Source organism: Argentina silus (assembly GCF_951799395.1).
Source record: "Argentina silus genome assembly, chromosome: 13".
NCBI classification, from domain to species: Eukaryota; Metazoa; Chordata; class Actinopteri; order Argentiniformes; family Argentinidae; genus Argentina; species Argentina silus.
In genome coordinates, this window is record NC_139667.1 from 12,665,978 (window position 1) to 12,681,368 (window position 15,391).

The window sequence follows — 15,391 nt, forward strand, 5'->3', positions numbered from 1 at the left end:
CCAGATACTCGGTTTGTATACAAACATATTGTTACTGGCCAGGGGTGTTCTAGGGGAGTGGACTCACCGATTTTCACTTTTCTGTCTCTGGTGGCTGCCTCTTAGAATCGTGCGCACATGCAGAAACACAACAGCTTATGTCCGACACTGCAAATCCATTTCGGGGGTTTATATTATTATTAGGGAAGACGTTTGGAGCTTGAAACTGAATTTCGCTGAGGTGGCGGATTTCCGACAAATTTACACCCTGCTCCTTTAAAGGGGAATCTGGGATTCAAACAACAACAAAGCGGTCACCCACCACTTTTTTTGTTAAACAGCTGAGGGATGTGGCTGTAGAAATGTCACCACTCACAAATTCATAGTTGGAGCTATGGATGCAAGGACTGACTATCCATGAGATCAAATGTTTTAAAGCTATACAGCATTTATTTACAATATCATTGTTTACAAACAATGTAGTAAAACATGCTTATATTTTGGGTTCTGCTGGGGTAAGACAGTTGAACTAAGCTCATAAAGCATGTCTAAGTTATATTCTTCAAGAATCAATGGTTATATATCATTAATTGAAAAGACTGTACAGACTGAGGGCAAATTCAACCTGTTTTTATTTCCTATTGGGATACAATATACAAATGAAGACTGTTTCATGTTCAGTTCTGTTTTTGGTGTTATTTTATATTTAAAAAAAAGAAAAGGAAACGTTTAGTGAATCAAGCCCCTGAGACTGTACTTCTTACACATGCAGATGATGCTATGGCTCAGACTGAGGGAGAAAAAGTGGTTTGGCCGGATGTCATGGAAGTCTCTCAGAACATACAAGATAAACCAGTGGTTGGTTGACACCAAAACATGTGGGTTCAATCAGTGGTTAACACCTGGGAGGACACCAAAGAGGAGGAAAGCACTTTTCCAGAGCAAATAAGAATTTCAACTCTTTCTCGGTCCAAACCACCTCCATCATTCCGGGTCAGGGATAAGTCAGGTCATGATAGCCTTCCGAGCTGAGAGGGTTGTAATGGGAGTTATGGGAGTAGTGGGAACACGCTGACTGTCTCTGATTGAGGCAGGTGTAAGTAGCAGCACTCCATTACTGATGGACAGAGCACTTTCCTCTGTTCTAGAACGCTGAGAGAAGCACAAAGGAACAGGCGCTGGTCAAAGGCTTGTGTAATATGAGAGGAGTGGATGTAAGAGCCAGGAGAGAGGGAGGGAGGGAGGGAGAAGGAGTGAGAAAGAGGGACAGAGAGATAGAGAGAGAGTGAGAGGGAGGGAGAGAGAGAGAGGGGGGGGTGAGGGAGGGAGTGGGAGATGGTAGGAAGGGAGAAAAGCAGCACAATTCATTTCAAATCTAGTTGTGGCTGTTTCAGCTTTCCTCGACAATATGAGAGGAGAGGATGTACGAACTAGGAGTGAAAGAGAGGGAGGGAGTGAGAGAGTGGGAGAGGGAAGGAGTGGGGGAGGGAGTGAGAGAGTAAGAGAAGAAGATAGTGGGAGAAGGGGGGAGTAGGAGAGGGAAGGAGTGGGGGAGGGAGTGGGAGAGGGAGTGAATGAGGGAGTGAGATAGTGGTAGAGGGAGGGAGTGGGAGAGGGAGATGGTAGGGAGAGAAGCAGCAGCACAAATCATGTCGAAGGTTTGAGGTTACTACTGTGGCTGTTTGGGCTAGCCTCAACATATAACTATCACAGGCTTCCTCCTTCCTTCTGTCTAACTGCATCTATAAAGTATATTTTCATCATTACACGTGTCACTTTACACCGTAATAGAAACATCTGCCCTCTAAAATGACGAATTCTCATATTGAACATGTTCAATGAGGATAACTGCTGATTTGACAGCGCATTGATTACAGTAGGTAGCCCATGCATAGCTTGAAGTAAACTGACAAGCTTACACACATCACACAGGGGCAGAGGTAGACCACTAATGTCCTTCGCATATCCATAACAAATGAGAATGTGATACCATTCATGTCTCAGAGTTGTAATAAAGACTGTCATCTCTACCTATAATTATAATTAACATTTTCTTTTCATGTCAGGGGAAGGCTGGGACAGGGGGAAACAAAGGGACTAGAAATTATGCAAGCAACGCTATTGGATAGAACTTAAATTCTATTTACTAATAGAATATTTACTAATCCCTTAAAAAACAAAAACATTGATTGTTATCTCATCTATGGAGGCACAAGGGCACAATGCTTATGATGAAGACATTACTCTAGAAACATATCAGTGAGGGGTCAGTGAGGATAATGGAAAAGGTGCAAAATTGAAGTTATTTTATTCTACACAAACAAACAAAACAAACAAATCATCATTGATCCATATCATATGGTTAAAAACTAATTCCTTTTAAGGGTTGACAAAACTTTGGAAGGAGTTTTCTCCTCCCCTGCAAGGCAGTTTTCAGTTGGTATAACAGTTGAATATGTTTGCTCCCAAAACGAACAAACAGGTTCTACAATAGAAATATCAGTAATCAGTACCAGCACACTTGTCCTGCTGCTGCCATCAGAAACATTTTCACTTTTCCATCTATTGATGGAAGTGGTTTTCTACACAGCTCAACACCATCAAGGTGAATAGACTAGGGAAATCCATACTGTTGACAGGTAAAGTTATATACAAAATCCAAAGTTTACAATGAGTGACAAATCATGGAAAAGATAAAAAGGTACAGTGTGTTTTCATGAAGTTGTTAATGCTAACCCAATGTGTGTGTAACCATGTGAATATACCCCAGGAAACCAACAGAAGGCAAGAGCTTAGAAACGGAAAGCAGGTAGAATAATCCTAAATACTTAAGACTGTATTTAGTCATGATTGGAAAGAGTGATTAGAAAGAATCATGTATCTTATATTTTACTGCTTCAACAGAAACCTTTTTATTATTAAATTCATCCACAATTCCGACACAGTAAGGGTATGTCACTATATATATATATATATATTGTATATGTACAATATACACTATTGATAAAGGTAAAATAATACACAAATAAAATGATCACATTTCCCCAATACAAGATTTCCTATTCTTTCCATGTATGATACGTGCTGATTTATTGTTTAATGTAATTGTTTGCTGCCAGGAGATTGGCCTATTCATCACATCTACACTGAGCTGCACAGATCCAGGTCAACGTCAGACAATCATCCTCCATCTTCAACAAGAACTGTTCTGGGTTGAGTCTTCCAAAAGCGTCATAGCACTAACATCATTTTTCCATTCATTCCAATGAGCCTGTCCTCCAATTTCTACCTTCACCAGCCTCCCCTGCAATGGACTTAGAGTAAGGTGATCTTACCTCTACAAAGCTTACTGGGAACTCATCACTGCTCATCTTGACTACAGCAGTAGCTCATGTAAGGCCTTGATGGGTGGGTGCGTGTATGTGTGTGTGCGCGTGTGGTGATCCAGTCAGTCAATTAGTTTGTCTGCTCTCTACTTTCCTCTTCAGCCTCCGCCTACTTGTACATGGCGTTGAAGGACCGACCAATGACGATCCTGCGCACCTCGCTGGTGCCCGCTCCGATCTCGTAGAGCTTGGCGTCTCTGAGAAAGCGGCCCATGGGGTAGTCGTTGATGTAGCCGTTACCACCTGGAGGGAGGGGAATGTGGTGGTGGTTTAGAAAAATGTTGTTGCGTCATAAAAATGTAATAATCCATTCACAAACAAGCCTGCCTCTTCCCACCGTTTAACACTGAGGAAACACTTGACATTCAGTTGGCTCTATTTCGATGTAACCCGTAACCTGTGTAGTACTGTAGATACTCTAACAGTGTAGTATATACAACACTGAAACATTGCAGTTAAAAAAGTGTGTAGCACTGTCATGGAGTTTAGCATTTTATGTTATTACACAAGTCCCAACGGTGTTACTACAAAGAGATACAGCAGGGGCGACTTGGGCGATGACTCCAGTTATTGGACCAAAGAAAAGAAATGTCAGTTACTTCAGTTCCTCGAGATACCTCAGGGTTGTTTTTTCTCTGCGGTGCATGCAGGGAGGGTTGCTTGGCACTCACCCAGACATTGAATCCCATCCAGGGCGACTTGTGTGGCGTTCTCAGCACAATACAGGATTACACCAGCGCAGTCCTGCAGTGAAACCACAAATCAACACTGGCCAGCAGAACATCATAGAAACTAGATCTAATAATATATCTTATTCAGCAAATCGGGAAAAAATACATGAGGTCAATTTCAATCATGTACAAATACAGTAGATGACGTGTCTGAAAAACAGGAATTGCTGATCGATCAGAAGAAAGCAAATCACACAGAATGGTGGTTGAGCGTTGAGACAACTGACCATGGAGCTGAAGTGTCCCTTGTCGCAGGCTCGGGCCACGTTATACAGATACTGCCGACAGCAACTCAGCCGCGTGTACATGTCGGCCATCTTGGCCTGCATCAACTGGTGGGTTAGAAGAGAAGAAAAAAAAGTGTGAAATAAATGAATGAATGAATTATTCAGGAAAGGGGCACCAGAGTCACATCTCTTCAGTCATAAGAACCCTTGAATGGCATTCAATTATTCTCCCCCACTTCAAATCTCATTCCAGAACATAATGAGCCTGCAGTCTCCATGGCCTTGTAATTCTCAGGGTAGAAACATGAATTAGTCTGAAAAAGCTGGGATTTGAGTAGCCTCTCTTATTGCACTGCGTTTCTCACCTGGAAGTGTCCGATCTTCTGTCCGAAAGCTTCTCTGACGTGGAGGTAGGGAACAGCGAAGTCCATCACAGCCTGCATGATGCTGCAAGAAGAAAGCATTTCCACCAGTGAAGAACAGAATTACAAACAATATGCTCATAATTTGGCATTTTTTTATAAACTCAAAAAGACCCAACATGAATAATAATTAACCCCAAAATGGAAATTGGAAATGAAAATGTACATTATGAATGTTGATTCAAGAGTATTGATTTACCCGATAGGTCCAGCCGAGAGTACTAGTCTCTCCAGGTCCAGGCCACTCATCATCACGTAGACGCCCTTGTTGAGAGGACCCAGAACATTCTCCTCTGGGATCTTACAGTCCTCAAAGACCAGCTCACAGGTGTTGGAGCCCCTCATACCCAGTTTGTCCAGCTTCTGTGCCGTGCTGAAACCAGGCATGCCCTGTGGGGAACACAAGATGGGGACAATTTAGACAGGTCATTTTCAGCACTGTGCACAAACTGGGCCACATCCACAACTGGTGAAGTCCTTTGTATCAAAACCCAAATAAGGAATGTGTTTGGTTCAGGTCTGGTTGCTTCATTCCATTCCATGCATTACAATAAGCCCGCTTGATACCATTCCTGATTCCATTCCATGCATTACAATAAGCCCGATTTCTACCTCCACCAGCCTCCCCTAGTCGGTTTAATTTCCGATGGCAAATACTTGTGATTCTAGAGACTTGTCATTATAAAGGCCATGCTGCTGAAAGGTTAACAGTCTCCATTCTATACCCATGTCCTTGTGTTTCTATACTAGCGAATACTTGCCTTCTCTACGATGAATGCCGTGATGCCGCGGGACACAGCCTCTGGGTCTGTCTTGGCGTACACAATCAGGACGTCTGCGTCCGGGCCGTTGGTGATCCAGAACTTTCCACCATTCAGAACGTAATAGTCTCCTACAGCAACACAGAGAGGAGACCGTCAGCAGTGTCAGCAGAGACGCCAATCAAAGGTCAGAAACTAAAAATGTCTTCTTGAAGGAAAATAAACATCAATAACTCAATCAACCGTCTGATCAATCACTCAATCCTCTGTATTTGGCGAGTTTCTAATATCAGGACAAGGGACTGAGGTAAGTGATGCTGAAACAAACACTTTTAAATAGTGGTTCATACACAGAAACCATTAGGGGAAGGGGGACATGGGAGAGAATGTTCTAGACCGGAGAGCTCACCCTGCTTCCTTGCCTTCAGTTTCATGGAGACGACGTCAGAGCCAGCGTTGGGCTCGCTCATGGCCAAGGCTCCTACATGCTCCCCTGTCATCAGCTGGGCACAGACACAACAAGAGTGGGGACAATACAATGAGGGTGGGAAGTGAACACACTGGTTATATTGGCCCTCTGTGACTGTCTGTATCTCGTTGACTCCTGATAAGTGCATTTTGGAAGAGTGCAAACTCTGTTTAAGAGCACAACCAGTCCTAATTCAATCATTTAGGCCAACAACGATTGTGAGAAGAAAGAAACACTTTAATTAAGGCCCTCTTTGACTGTCTGTTGACTCCTGATGTGCATTTCAGGTGAGTGCAAAGTCTGCAAAGTCTGTTTAAGAGCAATACAATTTGGTTTTCTAGTAACAAATTCAGTTATTTTTTAATTGCCCCCAATTCCAGCAACATAACCTGGTTTAGAGTATGCTATCATGGCAACAGCCCCAAGCTGTTGTTTTATGTTCTAATGTCTTTGCAATGTTGAGCTCTTAGTCGTGAGAATTGGTTCTCAATTGACTTACCTGGTTAAATAAAAGTTAAATAAAATAAAACGTATTAATCAGATGACTAATTAATCAATGACTGTACTCTACAGTACTAATGTGTGCGGCATTAATGTGCAACAAGAGACATGAATGATTCCCACCTTGGGCAAGTATTTCTCCTTCTGTTTCTGGGAGCCATGGCGAACCATCTGATTGACACACAGGTTGGAGTGCGCCCCGTAACTCAGGGAAACGGCCGCTGATACCCGTGACATCTCCTCCATCACGATCACGTGGTCTAGGAAGCCCAACTCTGAGCCGCCGTACTCCGCTGCAAGAGAAATACAATTATGAAGATGCTGTAGTAATCATTGAAAGATTCAGCAATTGCTATTGCTGAAAGACCACACACATACAATTTCATTTTCTCAAAACAGTATTTAGAATCACACATGGCATATAACTTAAAAGAAAATTTTATATAACAATGATGACTACTTAAACTGAATACAATGTCCTTGTAGTCTTGCACTTTAAACTAATCCCTTACCTGGCGCAGTGATGCCAAGAAGTCCCATTTCACCCATGTCCTTCCAGTATTCCTGCATGACAAATAACATATTATACTTACTATTTACTTACCATGTCAACATCATCAACCTAAACTAAACATCACAAACAATCACCTAGGTTGTCCTGTTTGCAATGCAGGTCTAGCCCACAGGTACACATATGCAAGTGTATGCAAAGCATCGAGTATGCCTAAACCAGTGGAGGCAGAAATCAGAAGAGGGACTCATTGTAATGCATGGGATAGAATGAGGGATGGTATCAAACACACGTGTTTGATACCGTTCCTCATTCCATGCATTATACTGTGCTCCGATTTCTGCCTCTACCAGCCTCCCGTAGCCTCCCCTGACCTAAACATGTGCATTCTTAGGTCAATTGAATAAACCATGCATTACGGTAGGATCAATGTTTACTTGTTTTATGTCTGGGGCAGCTTTTGCAGTAATCCACTTCAAAGTATTAAGCTGAAGACAAGTACTGTAGGTTTCAGCATATTACCCGCATCCCTGGAAATTCATTGTTCCTGTCGATCTCATCAGCGAAAGGGGCCAACTTCTCTGCACAGAACCTCTGCACTGTCTGTCTGAGCTGGACAAGAAAGAAAAAAAGACATCATCAACCTGAATATTAGTGTCAACATATTATCTTCTTATGTTTAGAATACTACAAAACACAGGAAATTGCCTGCCACCAACAGATGTCATCTCGATAAAAACACAGGTGGGCCTAAATTGTTACAGGCTATTTAACATTTTGATCGATGACCTCTTCGTTGAAAAATGTCATTGCTTTTCCTGACCGTGTTTTATAATCTTGTATTTTTGTAATTGTTGTAAATGATGTGTATGCAGGGCTCCCATCCAAGAGACCTTGTTCTCAATTTGACCTTGTTGTCACACAATATTCATATCTTACGGTGTTGTTTTCGGCGTTCTCTTAAATGACCAATGACCATTTCGAAGAGAACGGCGTCACATCACCTTTCACCCAATTAAAGACCGCACACGCACCCCACCCCTCGTCTCTCTCTCCGTCCACACGCTGTCTCTCTGAACTCATTTAACCTTACTTTCCATGATCACACTGTATGCCCATCTGATGTTCATCTGATCAGTTGGTCTGGCAACCCAGCTGTTAGCCTTTTCAACACATTAATCTCTGACTGTTCAGTAACACAATCTTGAAACGTCACTGTCACTCCATAGTTGTGAACATGCCAGCGTGTCTGGTGCTTTATTCATGTTGACAGTACTGTATATTGCACGTACATTGCAGTAGCTAGTTGGCAAGCCAAACTTGGCTTTAGTTTTACACAGATATGCACAGGCTGTCAGATAATAACGGGCTATAGCTGCTAACAAGTGTGTCATCTGCTAGCCAGCTAGCTTCTCGCGTCCTTTGACAACCTTCTGATGAGTTAATTCATATCTTTCCACAGAAAGCTGACTTTGAGCAGTGTTTGTCGACTGACAAAGCATTAACGGTTGATCTAGTCCCTCCCGCTTACATAAACATTGAACTTTCACACTTGGCAAGGCTATCTACCTGTATTTGCTCCTCGGTGAGCCCGTTCACGATGTCGTCCACCGGGATAGCATTAGCGCATCCCCGTCTCGACACCACGGGCGCGGAGATTCTGAAGCCGAGACGCAATGCACTCCTCACTGCAAACATTGCAGTAGTTTATTGCAAGACTGGAGCTTTGGTTTGGCAAGATCCAAAAGAAGGTCGTATAATTACACAATTGCCTAGCTGGTGTGAAGCGTAGCTACGAACTCTGTTTTGAAGGGAATTCCACTGTTCGTCTACGGTGGGAAAGTGGATCTACTAGCTTTTACATGGTACTTTACCGCCGCCCTGTGGGCCGGAGTGGGATGCTCGGAAAATAAAAAATGGTACATTCCATGGCAGGTGCATAGGTGGCTTGGGGCCAGCGCTTGAGACAGACAAATATTATTCTGCAATGTCTGTCATAACTACCATACAAACATGGGAAATTGGTTGTCCTTAATATAGACTCTATGGCAAGCTAGACGCAGGCTACTCATTCTCACGATTTTCCCATTTCATTTTCTTCTGGTAGCCTAAGTAAACCACAAATAAATGTATTGTATCTAAATGACCTGTCTATAACGTTGTCTATCTTATGTTCTATATTTTGTATCAGTTTGATAGATGGGCGTACACTACAGTTAGTTATATACAGTTATAGGTAAAATGTATCCAAACAGCTCCTCAGTCAGTTTTGAATCTCTATTTTATTTGGTTTATTTCTTCTCTTGACAGAATGGCTCTACTTCAGCTGCGCTGAGTTGTTCAGGTGTGTGTAACATAGACTTCTGCGTATGCCTGACCAGAGACGGTGTTGTCTTCCATATTATCTGTTGCTGCTGCTGTGAAGCTTGCTGATGGTGCGCAGTTAGTAGGATCTGAGACAGCCAGGGACAGACTGTACACAGAAGTGCCAGACTGAATGAGGAAGTATATCAAAAACTCAAAGTAAAAGGCTTAGGTCGGCCAATTGCTACCATTCAGTCAGGAAGCGAGGCGAATTGCAACCAATGCGGAAGATCAACCTTGTTGTCTATGGTGAACCGCGCTGACGCTTTGTGAGCGCGGTACGGTTGGCGAGGGCTTCCCCATAGTAATACACCAACCAGTAAGCACGGTGGCTGCGAGGACCGCCGAGTGCGTCTTATAGGTTTCTCTCTCTAACTCGGAAAGTAAACAGCATAGATTTGATTGCAATAGTTAGAAATATTGACCACATTAAGTCTTATCTAAAGTATAGTGTGTGAGATGACCAGATTTGACGTCGCGCGGTAGAATCACATTTGGATAATTGCGAGACGACTGCGCTCCATCGCGCGCTCGTCAGTCAGTCGAATGCCGAAGGAAAGGAGAAAGTCGTCCAAGGAGGCTGGACTATCAGGGGCTGGGATTAACGAAGGATCAATTAAAGAGCGTAAAACGACCCGTACATTATCAGAGATCTGCAATGAACTCTCCCAGGTGGCGGGACAAGTCAGCTCCTCGGTGGCGGCGGTAGGACAACCTGCGTTCAACTCAACTCAAACACGGACTGCGATGGAGGTGCGCTGCGTACCGCAGGTGACCCTCACCCCGGAGGGAGGTGGCTGCTCCCGGGAGATCCAGCAGGAGGAGTGGGGTGATGTGAACGGTCCCCTGCGAAGGAAGCTGTCCAACTCCAGTATCTCCTCAACGGGGTCTTCTATTGTAGAATCCGAGGACGATGTCCTCAGTGACAACGAGAGCAAGAGCAAGGGCAACATCACTTTAGAACATTTGGGGGATACTTTGGAAGTGAGTATGCTTAGTTTGAATGCTGCATGATTAGGCTTTATGTATATTCATGAATATGCCTACTATACAGACAGATACTGGTACTAACTACACAGTAATTACAGGTAGCGGTAGTTACATTGTAATTACACACACATCCTCCTTAGTGCAATGTGAAAGAACGCTCTTGATAAAGAAACTCTTATCAATTTAAGACCACTGCTGATAGGCCAAGGAATTATTTGTATTATTATTATTATTTTACCAATTTAGTCTGAACTCATCTGCTCATGGTTGACGGAGAAAACTCATGTTACTGTAAAAATGTAGTAGCCTACGTGTTATTAACCCACAGTAATAGTCTAGAGTACATAATGATGTTTGGAGGACGAACTGTAGTATGTCCCAGACCTGAAGTTGAAAAATAACTACATTGATTATTTCATCTACAACTGCAGACTAATCTGATAGAAAACATCCTAAATGCAGGATGGCAGTCTAGAGGGATCTCTGTCCATTACTTGTACACACCAGGTGGTTATTTGATCACAGATATTGACCCAGGCTTTCACAGTGCTCAGCACTGTCTGCTGCTGCATTCAGACAGGAGTCTGACACAGACACACAGCACTTTAATATGATTCTCTTTCAACAACATCAGACCGCCTCACAGAGTATCAGACAGCCTCAGACGGCCTCACACAGCCAAAGTTGTTGTGCAGCCTAATGTATTAGACATAAAGCCATATGGAGTAGTGAAATAAGGTCATTTTGTTTGACCTTGTAATGTCTTGTTTATTTAAGTTAATAATACAGTTTGTAAGTAATGCAGTACAGTAATACTCACACTGAGTGAGTTAACAATTCATTTTTTCCAATTCATTTATTTATTAGTTACATGTTAAGAAAAAAAGATTTCTTAAATGCCGTGTTTATATTTATGCTTAGGGCGGCAGGTAGCCTAGAGGTTAGACAGCTGGTTCGATCCCCACCTTGGGAGGGGGCCGGATGTGAGCTGGTGACTGGAGGGTTGCTGGCATCATATCTAAGGTATCCTACCACCATTGCCGTTGTGCCCTTGAGTAAGGCACTTAACCCCTAACTGTTCCAGGGATGCCTGTTGGGGGCTGACCCTGTGCAATAGAGCCCAGAGCTCGGTTCTCCGGGCTCTGGGCTGGGCTGTGCTGTCTCATATTAATTATGGTTATGTATCTGCAGGCATTAGGATAAGAAAGGGGTCTGCTAGTCAGTCACATGAGAACTGGCCTGGCTATTGATAAACAGGACCAGCGGGTTGCCTGGCTATTGATAGGCAGGACCAACAACTTGATTGCCTGATCCTGACTGACAGCATCCTGTTGTTCTCCTTTCATTGACATGCACAGGCCACTACTGACCTGCCCCCTGTCATTGTTAACCACTGTCCACCTCCAGGGTAGCCACACCTGCGTATATAGTGTGTGCCTCTCAAACATGGAATTGTATCTGAGCTGCCTTTCATTACCCGGTATACTTGGTGTACCATACAATACTATTTTGCCTGGACAATAAAGTTGTTGCTTGACTAAACGCTTTTGGAGCTGCAAGACATCTTATTTCACAAGGGTGAAATTCCTTCAGCTTGGTCTTATCAATAACTAAGTGGTAGTGAGATTGTGAAGGCAGCTTTTTAGGGATGTAGGCCCACTGCAATGGGTTAGTCTTGTTTGTGATCATGTGAGACACATTTCTAAAGGTCATTTCCTCTTGTGTGGTATATTTTAGACATGCTCTGAGGCTGAACAACACAAACGTCTAGAAAAGATAACATAACCCCCCTCATCAGGGGAGGCTGGTGGAGGTAGAAATCGGAGGACGGGCTCATTGTGATGCATGGGATGAAATCCATTCCTAATTCCATTCCATGTATTACAATGTGCCCGTCGTCCGATTTCTACCTCCCCCAGCCTCCTCTGTCCCTCATATCATAATAACCTTCCCTCTGTCCATGTCTGATGAGATTCAGAGCCTTTCACGTCTCCCCTGAAGGCACCAGCATGTTCTGGTCACACATGATACTGGTGTTAGACATTCGCCCGATGATTCATACAGACTGAGGGTGTACTGTGTTTGGCTTCAACACTCTTGGCTCAGTACTGTATACTTTAGAACAGAATTATCTGTGTTGAACTTGTTTTTCTAGTTGTGTAGTGGTGTTTCTTTTCCTATTTCTCAGGAACATGAACTTTAAGATGGCAGCTTTAGGCTTTAAGATAGACCTGGATTAGATAGAATAGAGTATAATATAATTGAACTTTGATTTACTATTGTGAGAAATAGAGAGTCTGGAAGATAGATGTTATATTAACACAAAAACCGTTTGATATGACATTTCTGTAGTCATATGAACATGACCATATTTGAGAGGAGAATCAGACGGAAGTGTGGTCTCTCTCTTTCCACAGCTTATGAGTCTGGCATGCGGGGATAATCAGTGTGCTCCTCTGAGATGGGCCTGCCTTAATTCATGCCAACAGTATAATCTGCTTATTGTCAGGAGCCATATTTGACTGTGTCTCAGACACACAGCTGGTCTGTGTGTCTCTGTAACTATCCAGCTCCACGCAGCCATCTCCATAGAAGGCTTGTAGCTGTCAGAGTCCTTTAAACAGACTGAATACACATTGCCTGGCTCGCTGGAAGGAAGGCAGGCCTGTGTACACAGTAGTAGTACCCACTGTTCAATGTGCAGTGTTCTCTGAGCTCTTTCCTTCAACAGAGCTCAGGGTCAACGAGACGACCCACTCAGGAAAACCTCTCTCGTCCGATCATGCCCAACCCTCGTGTTGTATTGATCTATGATGTCATTTAGAAGTAGAAATGGAAATGGAAAAAAAGTGCTTGTCTGTTCTGAGAATAGATGTCACACACTCCAAAAGGCCGAGTAATTGTCCTTTCAGCCCACGCTTGTCCACAACCCGCTTATACACCACTCTGTGGTCAAGTGTCAATTCGAGACACGTTGACATTTAGTTTTGTAACCTTTTGACGAAACAACAACATGCTTGTTCTATTTACGGTACAACAGATTGGGAATTAGTTCATAATGTCTAGTATGACAAACAGACTTTCATATCACTTTTTGTTTGTCATACACGTTTGGGCTTGAGTGATTGTAAGTGTGAGTAATTCACCACGCCTGTTGTTGCTCTGATGTTTACATGCGTCTGTAGTCCATTAGAGCTCTCAGGGCTTCATTATCCAGCTTGGTAACAGTCAGAGAGAAGATTCTATTCCATTTGTGACGGCCGTTCTATTTATCACTAGAACAGAACACCAGGCTTCCCGACATTCTGCTAACGCATTAATGCTAATGTATGCTCAATTAGGAAGCCATCAGCCACCCACCACCCATGTCGCAAGAGAAAGCAACAGCTTGAGTGAATCACATTGTCACTCTGTCATTCCTGTTGCCTTTAGTGTTATGTAATTGTGATTGGTAAAGTTCAAGTACGGCGGGCTAGGCATTGTTTGACTTTTTTTTAAATATATATATATAGCCTACTGGCATTATGACTGCCTATGGCCCCTGGTGTGAGTATTGATTACTTTGTCTTATGATGACTGTTGGATAGATGATTCACTTACTTAAACAAATGTATTGTTGTAAGTCGCTTTGGACAAAGGCGTCTGCTAAGTGCCATAAATGTAATGTAATGTAAATGTTTGCAGTATGCCTTGCACTGGTTTTCCGTCAGTCTGTCCTACACAATAGGCTTGCCCATTGAGAATGTATTGTGTGAATAGGGAGTTTAAGTAAACAGACATTTTTCACAAACATTAGATTGTTTCTTGCCGTAGTTTGTGTGAGAAGAGAGAAGACAACAAAGATCTATTTCATTTAAGCTTTATTTATCCAGGTTAGTCTCATTGAGATAGAATCTCTGTTTCAAGAGAGAGCTGGACCTCTTCTGTGACACCATGTGGTTGGTTACACAAATATGCAGTTTAATATTTGGAGATGGATGTGTGTACTATGCACACTCATTTGCATATATTCAGAGAGAGCATCTCATGACATTTCTGTCTACAAATAAAAGTTATGTTTGTGGAAGTAGGGGGTATGGATAGGTACTAGTAATATTCTCTTTTGGTCCTGCAATGTTCTCAGTGGTTCTCACGTGTTTGATACCATTCCTCATTCCGTTCCGTGCATTACAATGAGCCCCGTCCTCCGATTGTCTACCTCCACCAGCCTCCCCTGATAGATATACGTCATTAATGGACACATTTAAAACACTACAGATTACATGTACTTTTCAGCATCAACATTTTCTCACGCTAAATGATCTTAAACGTCAGAGCCATTGTTCATAAGGTATTTACTATCAAGGCCTATCAGCGTAGAGCAGGGGTGTGGACAATAGGTCTGTTAGCATGAATAATGGTCGCAAGACAGATTATGGAATATAATGTAAACAATATGTGTTCAGTGTAGACCTTTACTACGACACATGGAAATAGAGAAGGGTTTTTTCCCGCGGTAAATAGTCAACACAGATAAGATCATGTTCATGTCTCCTCATAAGCATGAAAGTGGGGTTATCTATTCATATTGAGCATACATATTGACATAAATTGTCAAATTCAAGACTTATTGTCTATTTTTAGAGGAAACATTTTAAAATGCCTATTCAGTTTCCATGGTTTACCACACACAGCAACAGCAACACATTACACACATTACATTTACATTCACATTTATGGCATTTAATGTGGCTAACGCTAATTGTCACACACATAATTGTGTGTTTGTGAGAGAAAGGAGCTTTTGAGACCTGTGAGGATATAGAACAGCCTCCTCACAGCTGGCTACCACAATAGTGAATCAACAGCGTTAGCCACATTACTGTGTCACCAGCTAATGGAGCCTGTCACTTGACCTTTGTTGTGAGTGTGTACAGAACAGCACAGTACAATCAATTGCGTGTGTTCTCTGTTCTCTCACTGTACAGCACGTCCTTATCTCTAGGCTATAGCTCCTGTCACTGCAATCCAGGGGAGGCTGGTGGAGGTAGAAATCGGAGGACGGGCTCGT

General features: G+C 42.8%; 2 protein-coding genes across 2 annotated transcripts in view; one reads left to right on the forward strand and one right to left on the reverse strand.

Annotated features, from left to right (window-relative positions):
* Positions 1-2,270: 2,270 nt before the first annotated feature.
* ivd (isovaleryl-CoA dehydrogenase) lies at positions 2,271-8,811 on the reverse strand. Its single transcript, XM_083683576.1, has 11 exons — positions 8,557-8,811; positions 7,510-7,599; positions 6,989-7,040; positions 6,600-6,769; positions 5,916-6,009; positions 5,507-5,637; positions 4,945-5,135; positions 4,689-4,770; positions 4,324-4,428; positions 4,037-4,109; positions 2,271-3,608 (listed from the first exon to the last, which is right to left on the reverse strand). Exons 1-11 carry the CDS (start codon positions 8,683-8,685, stop codon positions 3,475-3,477), a joined length of 1,251 nt encoding a protein of 416 aa, XP_083539702.1. The 5' UTR covers positions 8,686-8,811; the 3' UTR covers positions 2,271-3,474.
* Positions 8,812-9,325: 514 nt separating this feature from the next.
* The window catches only part of itpka (inositol-trisphosphate 3-kinase A), a 13,033-nt gene continuing 6,967 nt past the window's right edge, over positions 9,326-15,391 (forward strand). The window contains exon 1 of the mRNA XM_083683575.1: positions 9,326-10,335. Coding sequence (XP_083539701.1) covers positions 9,898-10,335 — 438 coding nt within the window. The 5' untranslated portion in view covers positions 9,326-9,897. The remainder of the gene's footprint in view (positions 10,336-15,391) is intronic.